Genomic DNA, 14,298 nt, shown 5'->3' on the forward strand with positions numbered 1-14,298 from the left:
TAGACCGAGATTTTTTTTTTACCAAACCCTCCCTCCCCCCCTTAACTCCTTTCCAGAAAACCATCTTCTTATCCAGCAAAGCGAGCAAGGGGCGAAGGGGCAAATTTGATGCCGGGCATTTGCGGGACTCTTGTGTCCGTTCGATAGTGGATGCGAAACCCATAAGGAAAGTGTCCGACGTATCACGTGGCGCATCTCGAGGCGAGCTGAAATTCCCCAGCCGCAGAAAGGCCTTGCCAAGATTCCAGACTGACATTATCTCGATCCTCAGGGTAAAAAAGGGCTGTTGGGCACTCCACAAGTGTTCGTACGAAGAACCGAATCGTATCGCACCGCTCGAACCGAGGATTTCAAGATTTTGTGGGTTGAATGTTCACATGAGGTCCTGAGGCGGGCACTTGCCGGCGTGAATAGTCAGACCGGTTCTCAATCCTGACATGCCGGTACGCGAGCAGACCGCAGGCCCGTGGCATAGTCACTTATCGAGCCTTTTCGGCCCTGGTGCTCATCTTGCCAACGTTGCAAAAGAGGGGAGGGGTTTTCCGAATCCTATATTACTAAAGCCACGTGGGGATAGAAAATATGCAACTTTAAAGAAGATTAGGTTGTGAAGCGCAGGACAGACCCTTACTCTGTCGTCCTCCAGGGTCCGACCTATTATACGATCTGGACGCCCACCCATCGCCCATGATTTAACAGAAACCTCACCGACGAGTTTAAAAACCCCCAAAGAATTTCGGAAATAAAAAAGCGCTTCAGATTATCAGGAAGGTATACCCTTTACCGCAAGAGTATATATTATTTCTCACCGAACCCCCTCCCCCTCCCCAAGGAAGGATCGGGAGAACGCGCATAATTCTACTCGGCAGCTCGCAATGTCGGTAGCTTTTCTTCCTGCAGCTGAACAATGAAAAGATCCTCCAAATATTATCCGCAATTCCGCGGGATCGGCATGTGCCGGTGTTAGAAACGAAACTCGGTTCTTCGGCTGCATCAGCCTTGAGGAGGCGGATGACCACTTACTGAGAGCCGTGTGCGGTCATCAATTCGGTACAATCCCGGGAGCCAGATTTGGTAGTGCTTGTGTACTCGAGTACCCTTTATGCGCAAAGCGGGATTGGTGGCCAAGAGGCATGGATTGGAACAGGTAATTCGGCTTTTCGCTTAATCGCATTACTCCGCCGAAGGGCGTTGTGATTCGGGCTGGGTTTGTGTCATGCATGCTCACTCGAAGGGTAAGTTGATATGAGTGTTACGAATTGGACGTTTTTGTTGTGCAGCGGAAGATTATTGATTAAGTCTTACAGCTAGCTAAGCGAAACAAGAACGGTATATAGTCATGCCCAAACCTAGTCACATGACTAGTGATACGGAATACACACTTCCACGTACCACCCAGTACAACCCAGCATACGCAATAGTGAGTAGGAAGCCTAGACACTTCTCTCGCGACACATCAACTCAGAGGAGTAATTCTCAACAATGAGATTGGAAGGGTTGAGTCGGACGTGCTGATTTAACACAAGATCGCGATACTCCCCCACCTTAATTTCTCTTCTTGGTATTTTGAAGTGTCGGGAGAGAAGTAGTCAGGTTCGGGTTACCAGAATGGCAATCATTTATGGTCTGCGCGAAACTAAGCTCCCGAGGGGGTGTCAAGCCCGGCGGCATTCTCCAATGTGTTCACAAACGGACTAGCACCTCCTAAGCTGCCGATTACGACCTTTACTCAGCCCTGTTACCAGAGGGACCTTTATCCCCATCATTTTCTCCTGTAGGTCCAGTGCCCACAACGTCGCTGATCTAGGGTGTCCTTGGCGCTGTCTGCGTAACATGTCTATGATCGACGGTACGTCAGACCCGGACGGTTTTTTAGAGTTCAAGTATGTGCTTGATTCAACGTCACTCGTACCTTAATACCCGGAACACTCTATAAGACGACCATTGCTCAAAGGATGGTTAATTGGCGGAGGAGGGGTCGAAACTGGAAATGGGTATAGGGCTTTTCGAGGTTTATCTTGTGTAATACGTGCGGGAATTAGTGGCCCCGGAGGTAGGCGAATAGGGGGAATAGCATAAAGTGTGGTCTTGGTCCGGGATTTCCTCTCTGGTCGTTGAGGGTGATTCGTGACCTTGGGCCATAAAACCGCTGTTTTCCTCGCTCTAGTCGGTCATTAGGCGACATGGGATTTAGCGCACCACTGACACCGTATGCTAGGAGTAATGTAATATATGATTGAGTGAGTGTTAGTGATTAGTAGCCCCTTCTACGTGATGGGTGACAGGGCCGAGTGTGATATCTGGCATTATACGACAGTGTCATTGCCCGAGCTCGATACCTGCCCGTAGGATAGCGCAGTTAAGTGTCGTATGAGTCAGTCCTACCCGAGTAAAAACCACTGAGCCTTATTAACTCAACCGTGGTTGTCCCCCCCCGCCCCACTGTCCCCACCAACCCCTTCACATCAGCGCGATTCAGATCGGCTGACCTGAGGAGCTCACCACACCCCCTTTGACCGGACGCTGGCGGGTACAGTAGGTGTTACGTTGGTACCTACGTCTTGGGGGGGACTAGGAGTTAGAAATCGATCTAAGCAGGGGAAAACAGAGTCTGAGGGAATGTCTCAGTGAAAGTGGCATAGAGGAAGCCCCGAACATCGATGTAACATAGGGGACTGGGTATCTGGTCCGACGGGGCAATAAATCGATTAAAACACACAGTAGGAGTGCAAATCTGGAAATCTGGAAATCTCAGCCGATTCTCAATACTGAGGGGAGGAAACCCAGATTAACTTAGCCCCCCCCCGACAACATAGCGTTTTAGGCTCACCCTTCTTCGAGCCGAATTCTGACATTTTTACTTTTTTTTCGAAAACTCTGCAGCGAGGATTCGAGCCAAGTCCAAAAAAAAAACGACCAACTTCCCTGATATGAAACGGATCGGCTCCAGCAAAATAGGACCAATTACTGGCGACATTGGAAAGGCAGACATAGATGAGGGGAGGCGGGCGGGAGGGAATACAAGCTAATTTCATCAGCCCATGTAAATCAGCTAGGATGAGGGTAGCTTTGAAGGGCAATGTAGTTACGGCTATCTCTAGTTGCAGCTGTCCTTCCTCTCTCTGATAGAGCATCACTAACAGTGGCAAAAGAGCTAAATTTCCCCACCTCTGCACCGCTCAATTAAAGGTTTGGATGGACCCGGAAGGACCCGTCGACACAACTGAAAAAGTACGACTTGGCAGATGCTAAAAGGATTTCTAGAAGAAAGTCCGGAGTATGATATGTTCCTGATGGAGTTCTCGCTGTATTTGCTGTGAATGAAAGTATATGAATATTCACAAACCAACGCTGAGGGTTTTTTTGCTTCTCTCCGTAATGATTGAGTAACCCAAGGGAACGGGATATCGAAAATCGGTTTCAAGGAAATACGGGAGAATTGCTGAGAAGGTAACCCCGGAGCCGCTCCTCTCCCCTGAGTCTTTGGGGCCAATTTAATTACCCAGAAGCTCACCCGAATATCTCTGATCGTCGAACCTTGGTTCCGATGGGACCCGGCAGATATTCCCCTCAGGTTTAGGGCGGCAATTCTAGCAACATAGGTGGTTCGGCATCGGAGTCTGTTTTGGCCTACGGCTACGTCTGTGTACCGTATCTCTATCACCATCCGGCACGATCCAGCACTTGCGGTGGTTCCTAGTGTTGGTTTCACCTTTGTGGCGATTAGTCCATCCAAGGATTTAGAAGTATTAGCGTTAAACCCAGACTCCAAGAGGTTACCTGTATCATATTTCCTCGTCTGCTGTACCGGGGTACTAGTTACCCCCGAGGGCCTGAAAAAAAATACGCGGCAGGAATACCCCGAGTTTTCCCGCATGGCCGAGTTCTCCCCCGCTGAAAATCACGACCTGGGTGGACCGATCCTCCATCAGACAAGGAGTAGTATTGCCCGTCAGGTGGGTACTTCCGTTGGCCACAATAAAGCAACCTTGTCATTGCTAGATCCCCGTCGATTGTGTCCCCTCGCTGAGAGGGGTCCGACCGGTCTCTCAGCTCTCGGGGGTGTTCTGATGTCAGACTGTCGGGAAACAGCTAGATCGTGTGGAGTGGTGCAATAACTACCAGGATCGGGGTGTTGCTACTCCTGCTAAGTGGGGCTTGTCAGGATCCAGGGAAATTCGCCCCATCGCAATTGGGTCAGATGAATCATGTATAATCACTCGAAGTCAAGCACCGATAGAACCTTGGCAACATTGGGAATATCAATCAACTTTTGTTTGGTGCCAACCAACTTTTCCACCGGTACGGCAGTGTTTTTTAAGCATACTAGCCATCACCCATAGCCCTGATACATAAAAGGAGCGAACGGGATGGTACAAAAAGGAGTGAGCATATTAAAGCAAGTAGAATGGGTGGCAAAAGATGAATTTCTAAATGTAAATAGAAAACGACAAAAGGAAAAAAGACACCCTGTCTGGCCCTTCCCCTCTCCCAGCCCCACCCCCAACATTACCCCACAGGTGCTTAATATCCGAGGCCACGTCTTCCGTTGCGTCCGCCTTTATTGCAAGGGCGACGATAGCCAGAGCCGTAGTCAGCGCCGCAATTATCATTCTGGTTGTCGTTGACATTGGTATTCTCATTCTCCAAGAAGTCCTCGAAGAGCGCCATATCCTTGTTCTGGACCTCCGCCAGAGCGGCCGACTCCTGCTGGGCGCTATTCTCGTTAGCGTTGAAGTTTGCGACTTCGACGCCAAGCTCGTTCTTGTTGGCGTTGGCGACCTCAATGTTGTTCTCGGTAGCGAGGAGATTGCGATTGTCGGACTCCAGAGAGCCGAAACCGAAGGCTTCGCCACCCTTCGCGAGATTGGCGTTCTCGTTCGCGTTCTCGGACTTGGCACCCGCGAGGTTCTCGTTCGAATTCGCGTTATCGTTTTCCGAGGCGGAGATGGCAGCGTCGTACTCTTGCTGGCGCTCATAGGCGTTCTTGAACTGCGGCTTGGCGGCCACGTACGGGTAGTAGTTCTGGTGATAGCCGTTGGAGTTGGGGTAGTAGGTTTGGTAGTATTCTTTTGGCTGGTATGTTGGGTAGGCACGCCGGTTGAGTTGCGCGGGGGAGGGGCTGGGAATATCATTAGTTGAGACGATGCTTGGAGGGTGTGGGTTAAGGGATACGTACGCAGCGGAAGCCGCGGCCAGCAGGGAGGCAATGAGTGCGGCAGTAGAATACTGCATCTTTTTAAAATTCCAAGTAAAGAGCGTGTTCAGAGGTATTGAATGAATGTATTCTCAATAAAATTGAGGTTGGTATGTAAACAGTGATGGCTCCGGTGGTGGTTCCTTCAGAGACCGGATTCTCTGGTTTCTTATACAGCCCGGCCCATCCCTCCTCCTCCCCCGCGTCTGATGTAATTCGTCGTGTTTATTTGATCCACAATCATTGACTCGTTGGTGAATCGCCAGTGATGCAACCCGAGAAACGGTTGAAGGGGCTTGAGTGGACCGGCTCCGGGGGCCAGAACTAGCTGCTCTCGTGGCCATGTTGAAGCCGGACACTCTGTCTGGGAGTAGCCCATTTAAGTGTCCGGTTTCAACCCGGCCGCGGGAGCAGTGAAACTAGAAGGTCCCGTTGGAGTATAGACCGCCTCTTATTTTAGCTATGAGGTTTTGGCTGCAAAGCTCAAGTGCACCGATATGATCTCAGGCTCCCCGAATCCCCCAACTCCCCTTAACTTCCTTCCAAGTTGCCACTGAATGAGATGCCCGCCAGCGGCCCGCACCATTTTCCGGGTGTAGATCAATTCGGTCATCGAAGGTAGCTCGCTGTCTATCCCTCTTACCGAGGGACTATCATTTTAGCTTCCCATCAATTCTCACGAGATACATCACACCTTATACATCCATTGGTGTTGAATTTTTTGGGTCCCTCAGAGCTAAACTGGAGCAAAGTGTCATCATGACCGTTCGGGCAATATCTATCCTAATGAAGCACCACTTCCGGTACTACTCAACCATCTTTGAGAATTTTTGATACAATGGACAAGAGACACTTTTGCAGAATTTATTTAACCAAGAAAAGTAAAAGTACGAGAAGAGACTAAGAGAGTAAGGCGTAAAAATACGTTGAGCTCTAGAAAACCCCAAAATACTCCTGGACCATACCCACTTGCGTTGGGCATATGGAGCAGTTTTAAAGCGACCTAATCCTTCAGACCTAGTCCCGCCATCACCTCGCCATCAACCACCTAGTAACGACACTCCCACAAGTTACAACCGGAGAAACTCACGAAAAATCACTCATCACTTCCCCCCGAAAACAGACCAAACCCCGCCACCCTTTTTCCTCCTGTTTCCCAATTTCGGAATCATATTCTCCGTAATGTACCTCTCGGTCTCGGGGTCGAGCTCATCAGAGAACTTCTTTGTTCCGCTCTCGTCGGTGTAAACATGGAAATTGGTAGTGCCCCCTCCAGCACCCTTCTGGACACCTCCAACGTTGACGTGGTAGCGCATGGCATTTTCCTCTGTTGATCCCTCACAGGCGCCGCCAGTAGGTTCACTCTTCTGGGCTGTCACCCTTTCATTTGTAGGGGGCACTCCGGTGGCTGGCTCCGCTGCACCCTTCGGAGCAGGAAGCCTCTCCGTAAGGGGAGGTTTCGGCCTCCGCTTCCGTGCAGCTTCTTCTGCTATAGCCGCATCAGCAGCCTTTGCCGGTGGAGGTGGTGGTCTGACGGGGGAAGGCACAGCTTGGCTAACGCGGGGATGTGGTGCATAAGGACGAAAGGGAGGACTATTGACGGTGGGAGGAGGAGGTCCGTAGGTAGGCACATAGTTAGGAGGTCCACCGTGCGGGGGAAGTGGCTCCGGCTTTGCCTCGGGTGGATGCATGGGTCCCCCCGGGTTCCCCGGCGCATATGGAGTCGGTGTACTCGGTGGGGGTAGAGGACCATAGTAAGGTTGCGGGTCGCAGGGGTATCGTGGTGGTGCTTGGACTGCGTAGTGGCCGTAAGGCCTATTGTCCGGAGGATCACAAGGCTGCTCGGGGAGGAAAAACCCACCCCACTGGTCTTGATATTGGGGTACAGGAAAGGCGAGTCCAATTGAAGCCACCAAGACAAGGCCGAGGCCGAAGAATATTGGGACTATCATGAGGGCAGGTGGTAAACGGCGGTGGTGGAAATTTTGACAAGATGGATTTCCTCAGGGCCCTCCGCCCGTGCAGGAACCTTCTGAATTTAAGTAACTTTTCAATATTTCCTTCATTCGCCGTTGCCCCAATTTAACGCTATGCTTTTAACTCTCCTCAAATTCTCTAGCGCATATCGAGCCCCCGATTTTTTAGGCCCCTTCACACATAATTCAGAGGTAAACAGGCATGTTCACTAGAGATAGCCCGACTAAAGATAATTAGGTATAGCACCGCCGATGAAGGCATTACAGAACTTCAACCAATTAATACAGTATATGATAATGGACCTTTTGGTCGCAAAAGAATCACAGCCCATACCTTTAGACCGGAACAAACCAAATCTTTTAAAACAGGGCGCGGAAACATAATTATATATCTCCCATATAATCGCACTCCTTGAGCAGTCAACAGAGGAGCAATTGACACCAACTCCCGAAATACCGGTAGCACGGTAAACCGTTTAGATTCGGGACTCCTCCCCTCAGTTGCGGCCACCGCGGGAGTCAATTTCCGACAACGAGATGAGGGGTAACGCGACCGCGGGATGGTTCTCATGATAAAAGATTTCGTCATGATCCCGCAACACCTCCTCCGTCAACGGCTAGATGAAGATAGGCAGGGGGTGAAGTGAAGAAATCGCAATGACCAGGCTAAGACCCCGCGCCGAACAATGGAAACAGGACGCCTATCGACATCGTGGTTTGGAAGGAGAAAAAATGTATCGTACGAGTACGTCAACCCTAGGGGGCGTTCGGCGTGCCGCGATAATGATCTCAAGTCGTGTTTTCGGCGATTTGAAATCGCATGTTAAAACCCTGAAATCACGATAGTCTACTCGTGGCAGGAGGGGAAGTACCCGATAACAGAGAACTCGCAAAATACTCTAGTATGTGGCGAAGAATCCGTGCGTGTACAGTACCGGTGTCTGGACGCCCATACAATTCACCACCGGTACAAGTACTGTACAGTACCCCCGTGATCCAACACTCCCAGCTTGCCCCGAGTAGCCCCAAAAAATTCGAACCCGAGATGGCGCCGAGCCAAACATTATCAATTTCATTGTGGTTATGATCATGTCATTATGATTTTAATTTTTATATAATATTATATTGTATTAATAATACAGTTATCAGTTCAGTTGAGCCCTTACAGTAATTATAAACCCAAATCACGTTATAGTTTTGAAATCACGATTTCCAATTGGCGCGCCAGAGACTTTCTAATTTGGAGACGCGATTTGAGAGGAAAAAAAATTCCTTTCCAAACCATGCCCGCGGCGCACACTAGGAATACCAAGAAACGCAACGTCGGGTTCGGGGGGGACGCCAGAGACCACCGGGCAACTTTCACTTCTCCGTCTTGAACCTTGAAAGGGAGTGATGCTGTACTGTACCATATCGCACCTTCACCTAGTACGGTATGTCGGATGTCACATCTTCCAACCCGAAGTAAGCAGGAAAAATACTATTAGATTCAGAATCGTTGTTTTATTCGCCATACTCATGGAAATCCTAGCTAACTTCCTAAGCAACAACAGCAGAGAATTCCGAAACGGTAAATTTAGCATTGCTTCCCGAGGTGGGCTCAGTCCCTGCTTGAAATTCTGTAGAGACATCAGCATAAATCTTAGATGGGTCAATTTCAACCCTTTGGACGACTTACTGTTAAGATATTGCGAAGTTGGGAGTGCATAGTTATCCGCGAGATATGCCAGAAATAACTTGACATCGCAAGAGAAGCGGGTAATCGGTGAGTCAACGGCCACGAACGAGTAGACGTGCATGTTGGAATTGTATCCGTCATAAAGTTTCCATCGGTATCCCGCGATGGTTGGAGCAGCAATGGGGCTACCGGTAGAGCTGATAGGTCCCTGCTTCACTGAGCGATGGCGGAACAAAAGGGTAGGCAATCAAGTACTTACTGCGCCACCATAGGCTGCAAGCCAGATCATGACTTCATATTCGCAGATATCACTCCCAGCGGTCTTGCTAGTGAACAGGTCATAGGCAACGTTTGCGACGGCCCCCGTCGTGCCGGTATATCTAGGCTGGGTGAGAATGAAGATCACGCAGGGGAAGAAGGAGTACCGACGAGTATTTCATGGTGCTTTTCATGGACCTAATATTCGCTACGGTCTTGGGGGTGAAAACAAGGTTTGCATTGGGAAAACTCTTGATATTGCTTGAAGGCGTTAGTTCTGGAGATTATAATTCAAAATGTCGCACAAAACTTACGCATGGCCGCTTGTCCAAGACCAGGTGGTATGCCATGCAACACTCTTCCCGCTGGCAGAGTCAAGACCTGTGCACTGTGACCCGGAGGTTGCAGAATTCACCCCCCACAAGTTATTGTAGATGATGTAGTTGTTGGAAGTAGTTACAGAATCCCTGAGGCAGTTTTAGCAGAAGAAATCGAGCAGTAAATCCGGAAACCAACCATTGACCACAAAAGTCAGCAGCAAGAGCTGCGCAAGCGTTAAAGAGTATAGAAGCAATGATAGAGAACTTCATGATGAGCCGTATTTGGTAGACAGAATTCACCACTCTCTAAACTCTCACAATCTGATGAGTTTCGGAGGTTTCTTGTACCTCTTTGTTCAATCGGCGGCGAACACGTCCTATATATTGCAAACAGTGACTTGTACGAAATGCTCCTTTTCTTTTCCATAACCATTGGAGGCCTTCCACAGAACTTCTAACCCCTACTAGGCCCCATCTGATACAAGTACAAGTACCGTAAGAACTCTTGGAATCCACTATCTCCGTCACCCCGTCACCTCGTGATGGGTTTAGTTCGGCAGCTTAACAGAACTGCGAATACCAGTTAAAGAGATCCAAAAATCTAGAGGGCTGATCTTATACTTATCAAGAAAAACGCTAACCCTCCCCAGGGCCCCCCCCTCACTATACGGAGATTACAGGGCTACGGACAGAGTGGATTCCAAGAGCTTCCCCGGCACCCATTAAGCGCTCAACCCCGAATCCGACTCCCTCACCATTCCTCTCACCGCAACTACCGCTACTCTAAACCAAATGGAGCTGGAGACCCCAATACAAACGGATCCTTCCCCGAACGTCCAAGCCGAAGTCCTCAACCTAAGCAACTGCGCCTGAGGTTTGTACTCATTCCCGAGCACTTAGTGAATACACGGTGCGAAATTGCTAGGATACTGCCCACTCCACCCATTGGAGTCGGAAGTGAAGTTCTCGATGCTCTTCACCATCGAAGATACGGAGTAGGTGAGGCACCCGATCCATCTGCCTGAAGGAATTTTCCATACGCAGTTCCTGTGGAGAGTTGCGTTCCTTCAATGGCGAACACAATATTGTCTCTTCCGTTTAACACATCGAAAACTACCGTATTCTATCTATATTTTCACTACCGTGCCTCTGACATGACAGTTTATCACAGATCCCCCGTACCCTGCCAGGAACTGCTTCCCCACAGGTATGAAGTGCGGGTTAAATATCATCTTTGAGCAAGAGATCCGAAATGCGCAAGCCACTGGAGCGAACGTGCTACATTATCACATGGTTTTTTCCGAAAAGCAGAAACGGAGCTGTAATCACTAAGGTTTGACAGAAGTATGCTTGTGACAAGCAGAACCCGAAAAAAATACCATGGTTTCGCAATTTGTACTGATTTAACAACCTGTCCGGGAGCACCAACCGAATAAGACCATAGATTTCTTCTGGTCGCGCCATAGAAAGGGTCCTGTTTGTGGTGTGTTCTACTGTCCCGGAAGCAACGTGGTTGATGGTGGAGGTTTTTGAATTTTACCTCTAGAGGTAAAATTTCAAAGCTCGGGTTTGGGTGCTGCAAGCTTCAAATTTCCCGGTTTATCGCTGGCCTAACACTAGCTACCGGTATATTTCCAAAACCACAAGATCCGTCAAAACCACTATCATACTCGAGTACTTTCCGCCCTCGAGCAGCTGGTTTAACGGACCCCCTGAACAGTCCCTAAATTATTTGCACCTTTAGGCTAATCCTCTAGGCTTTGTACAATACTACCGGTAGTACAACTGAAAACTTTAGCACCAGTACTCGTACTCGAGTGGGCCAAACAACCCAGCTAGAAGCGAACATGGAAGAACGATGTTAGATTCTAGCGGATTGTGCAAGTATTGGCCCAACCTCCATGGCGGATGAGCCTTCAAACATGCTCATATTAGGGAATCGGAGTACTGTAGTATGCGCCACATGAGGTATTGTAAAGATCCCAAACTAAAAAAGCCCTAGCCCTGTCCCTTTCAGTCCCGGGCGACCTTGGGCCCTGCCTGTATTGTTCCAGGTATCATATACCGGCAGCCCACGCTTCCGGAGTAGGTGCTTGGTGCTTGAGTAACCGTCAAGGATTCGTACAGTATCTCTAGGGAGGGGTCAAAAGATAGCCTACCCGCCCTAGGCGAGAAGTATCGTACAAGTACTATACGAGCACCCTGAACACTGGTGATATATAAGTTTGTTTTTTGCCTGCACCCTATCATACAAGTACTATACCCACAGATTACGGCGGGGCATACGTACCAATCTTGCCGAAAACTGCCCTCCGCGAGGGGCAAGGCAGGAGACAGGGACATTAGATTTCTTGGCAAGAAAAATTGAAATAATAATATAGGAGTATCATAAAAATCTTGAAATGGGTGATGAAATACTTTATAGAAAACCCCCACTCAAACCTCTCCCCAACAACACTATTAAAGCTAGCGATATTGCAGCCCACCGTGGCTAGTAGTTTATAGTTGTTTCCAGAAACGACTATTCTCTAGAGTGTTTTGGAATAGAAAGGTGTAAAAAGGATTTTTTCTTTTTCTTCCTCTATCACACATACACGCGCTCCCCTCCCTAATAATACCGGTACAGTACGCAAGTACTTAATAAGACGAGTAGAGTGTGACATAGATTATTATAAGTGGCGATTGCCCCGCGATTCAAAAGCAACGATGGACCAGGGGCAAGCATTACCTCCTGCATTTGATTGAATCTACCCGACAGGTACTGTACGAGTACAGCACAGTACCACCCTATTACTCGTATTATTAGAGAGCAAAATAACCAGTGCACGTGCACTAGTAACATTACACATGCACTGTGCTCGAGTAGGAGTATGATACTACCGGTAGTACTAGTACAGAAGACAAATTCTAATGGTGTTACTCGTACCGCACCTTCGGCATTCTTTCTACCATGACTTTTCCTTCAGCTCGGTCGGCCGCAATCGCCACGCCAGGGATTAGTCGAGCGCTCAAATTGGAGAGGTTTCGGCCATGATAAGACACCGCGCGGATCCCCTGCAGGTATGATAAATAACAAGGGCAAAATTTAGTCTTTATAGAGCATCACGACACTACCAAGTGTTTGGCGAATTTTAATGAGGAAGGATTCACCCGCTACCTACGCCTCCACTTACCGAATCCCCAAAAGAAATCAATTCATACCCGCCGTAGCAAGTAAGAAGCATCCTAAATCGGGGGGGGGGGCGGGTTCGTGAATTTGTATGCGCGCCCCGATAGCCCCGAATTTTTGTCACAATGTACAATATTTTGCGAATCCCCCCCACCTTCGGTTCGCCCTCTCCACCTCAGGAGCAGGAGTTGGAATGAGCTCAGCCCGATGGACTGCGGTTCCGTGTGCCATTAGTACTCTACACCCCTCAGACCGGACGTTGATCAAACTTCAGTAACTGTAAACTGCGATGGGCTTAGCTGAGCAAGTTGACAAAAAACTACGAACAAAGGTCAATGAGATCCAGGAAGTTCAGCTCCCTCCGAGCCATACAGGTACAATACCGGGTCAATTAAACGCTGTTCCCTCTCGAGGGGTATGGTCTCTGACTGCCGAGATTAGACGCTTGACGGAGATGGTGGATTGTCCGAGTTTCTTTTTTTTTTTTTTTTTTTTGTGATGATACTGCCGGTGCCAGCAGCATGCTCTGTTTGGTCCCGGTTCCGCTCGAGATTTTGAGATTTAAAGCTGAGGTTTTCGAGAATCTACTTAGGATAGATGGGCTTTTTGGGCCTACCTCGTGATTCTTGCGGTTTACCGCAGAAATCACAAGAATTGGACAGAGCGATATGCCGTTGGCGTTACTTCCTCTGGCAAGTTTTGATCCTTTTTTTTGGGGGGGGGGCTCTCAGAGGTTTCTCAACGGATCTCCCCTTGCTGTGTTTTCCCTTCCCTCTTCCCGACTACACACAAGTACTGTACTGTACAAGTGTAGAACATGTCAAGTTTCAACAGTAGGCAGCAAAAGGTGGAATTTAGCATGGGGAATTCAATGACGGCTACTTCCAGGGTGATAGCAGATCAAGTCATGCGAAGCCCTCTTAGAACCGCCCTCTCATATATAGCTCTACCTCAACACCCCAACTAATCTCAGGGGAAAATCCGACAAGGACGAAATGACCAAAATCTCCCCTAAAAGTCGGTTATGATCTCCCCCTCTATTCAAGTACTGCACTCGTACGCTTGCAAGCTATAATCCCAACGAGAATCCGAAACTGCGGAACACACCCCGGACAACCCCCCACGACAACTGAGCTTATACTCGTATCCGGCAATAAGTATCTGAAAACCGGGGGCATAAGACCGGGGGGATGGCCAGGGTATGACAGGGATTGTGAATGGGATTAATCGGTATACACTTTGTGAATTGGAGGGTGTTTTGATGACTCTCTATCTATGTACATTCACCACCGTGTGTGTCCTCCTGAAGCGTTTATCACAGCTTCTATATGCTCTGGCATAGAATCAACATAGCCTAGTATCTCCTCCACTGTAAGACTCTCCCACTCCTCCAAAATAGTGGTTTTCAACTCTTGAATGCCTTTAGGACGAACAGAGCACTTGTTTAAGAATATACCAAATATTCTCAATCGGGTTCAAGTCTGGTGATGAAGGGGGTCAAACAAGAGAGGGTATCTGGTAATATTCCCAGGTAGCTTTAGTAAGTTTTGCTCGATGTGCTGAGGCTCCATCCTCCATGACCCAAATCTTTGTCTGCCAATGTCGAGCGTGATTTTCCCAATACCAAAATAGATACAAGACTGGTGTAAGTACATGATTAATATAAGCTTGTGATGTGATTGTACCCCAGTTTTCTTTCT

The 14,298-nt window shown here is 48.7% G+C and overlaps 1 protein-coding gene across 1 annotated transcript; it reads right to left on the bottom strand.

The window, feature by feature from the left end:
• Positions 1–8,712: 8,712 nt before the first annotated feature.
• On the bottom strand, positions 8,713–9,699 carry GSTUM_00009298001 (uncharacterized protein; the record flags this gene model as incomplete). The annotated part of the gene is made up of 6 exons (XM_002840610.1): positions 8,713–8,792; positions 8,852–9,059; positions 9,111–9,231; positions 9,281–9,370; positions 9,424–9,576; positions 9,626–9,699. The coding sequence occupies 6 exons, from the start codon at positions 9,697–9,699 to the stop codon at positions 8,713–8,715; spliced, it is 726 nt and encodes a 241-aa protein (XP_002840656.1).
• Between the last annotated feature and the right edge of the window lie 4,599 nt (positions 9,700–14,298).

Source organism: Tuber melanosporum (assembly GCF_000151645.1).
Source record: "Tuber melanosporum whole genome shotgun sequence assembly, scaffold_55, strain Mel28".
Taxonomy (NCBI): Eukaryota; Fungi; Ascomycota; class Pezizomycetes; order Pezizales; family Tuberaceae; genus Tuber; species Tuber melanosporum.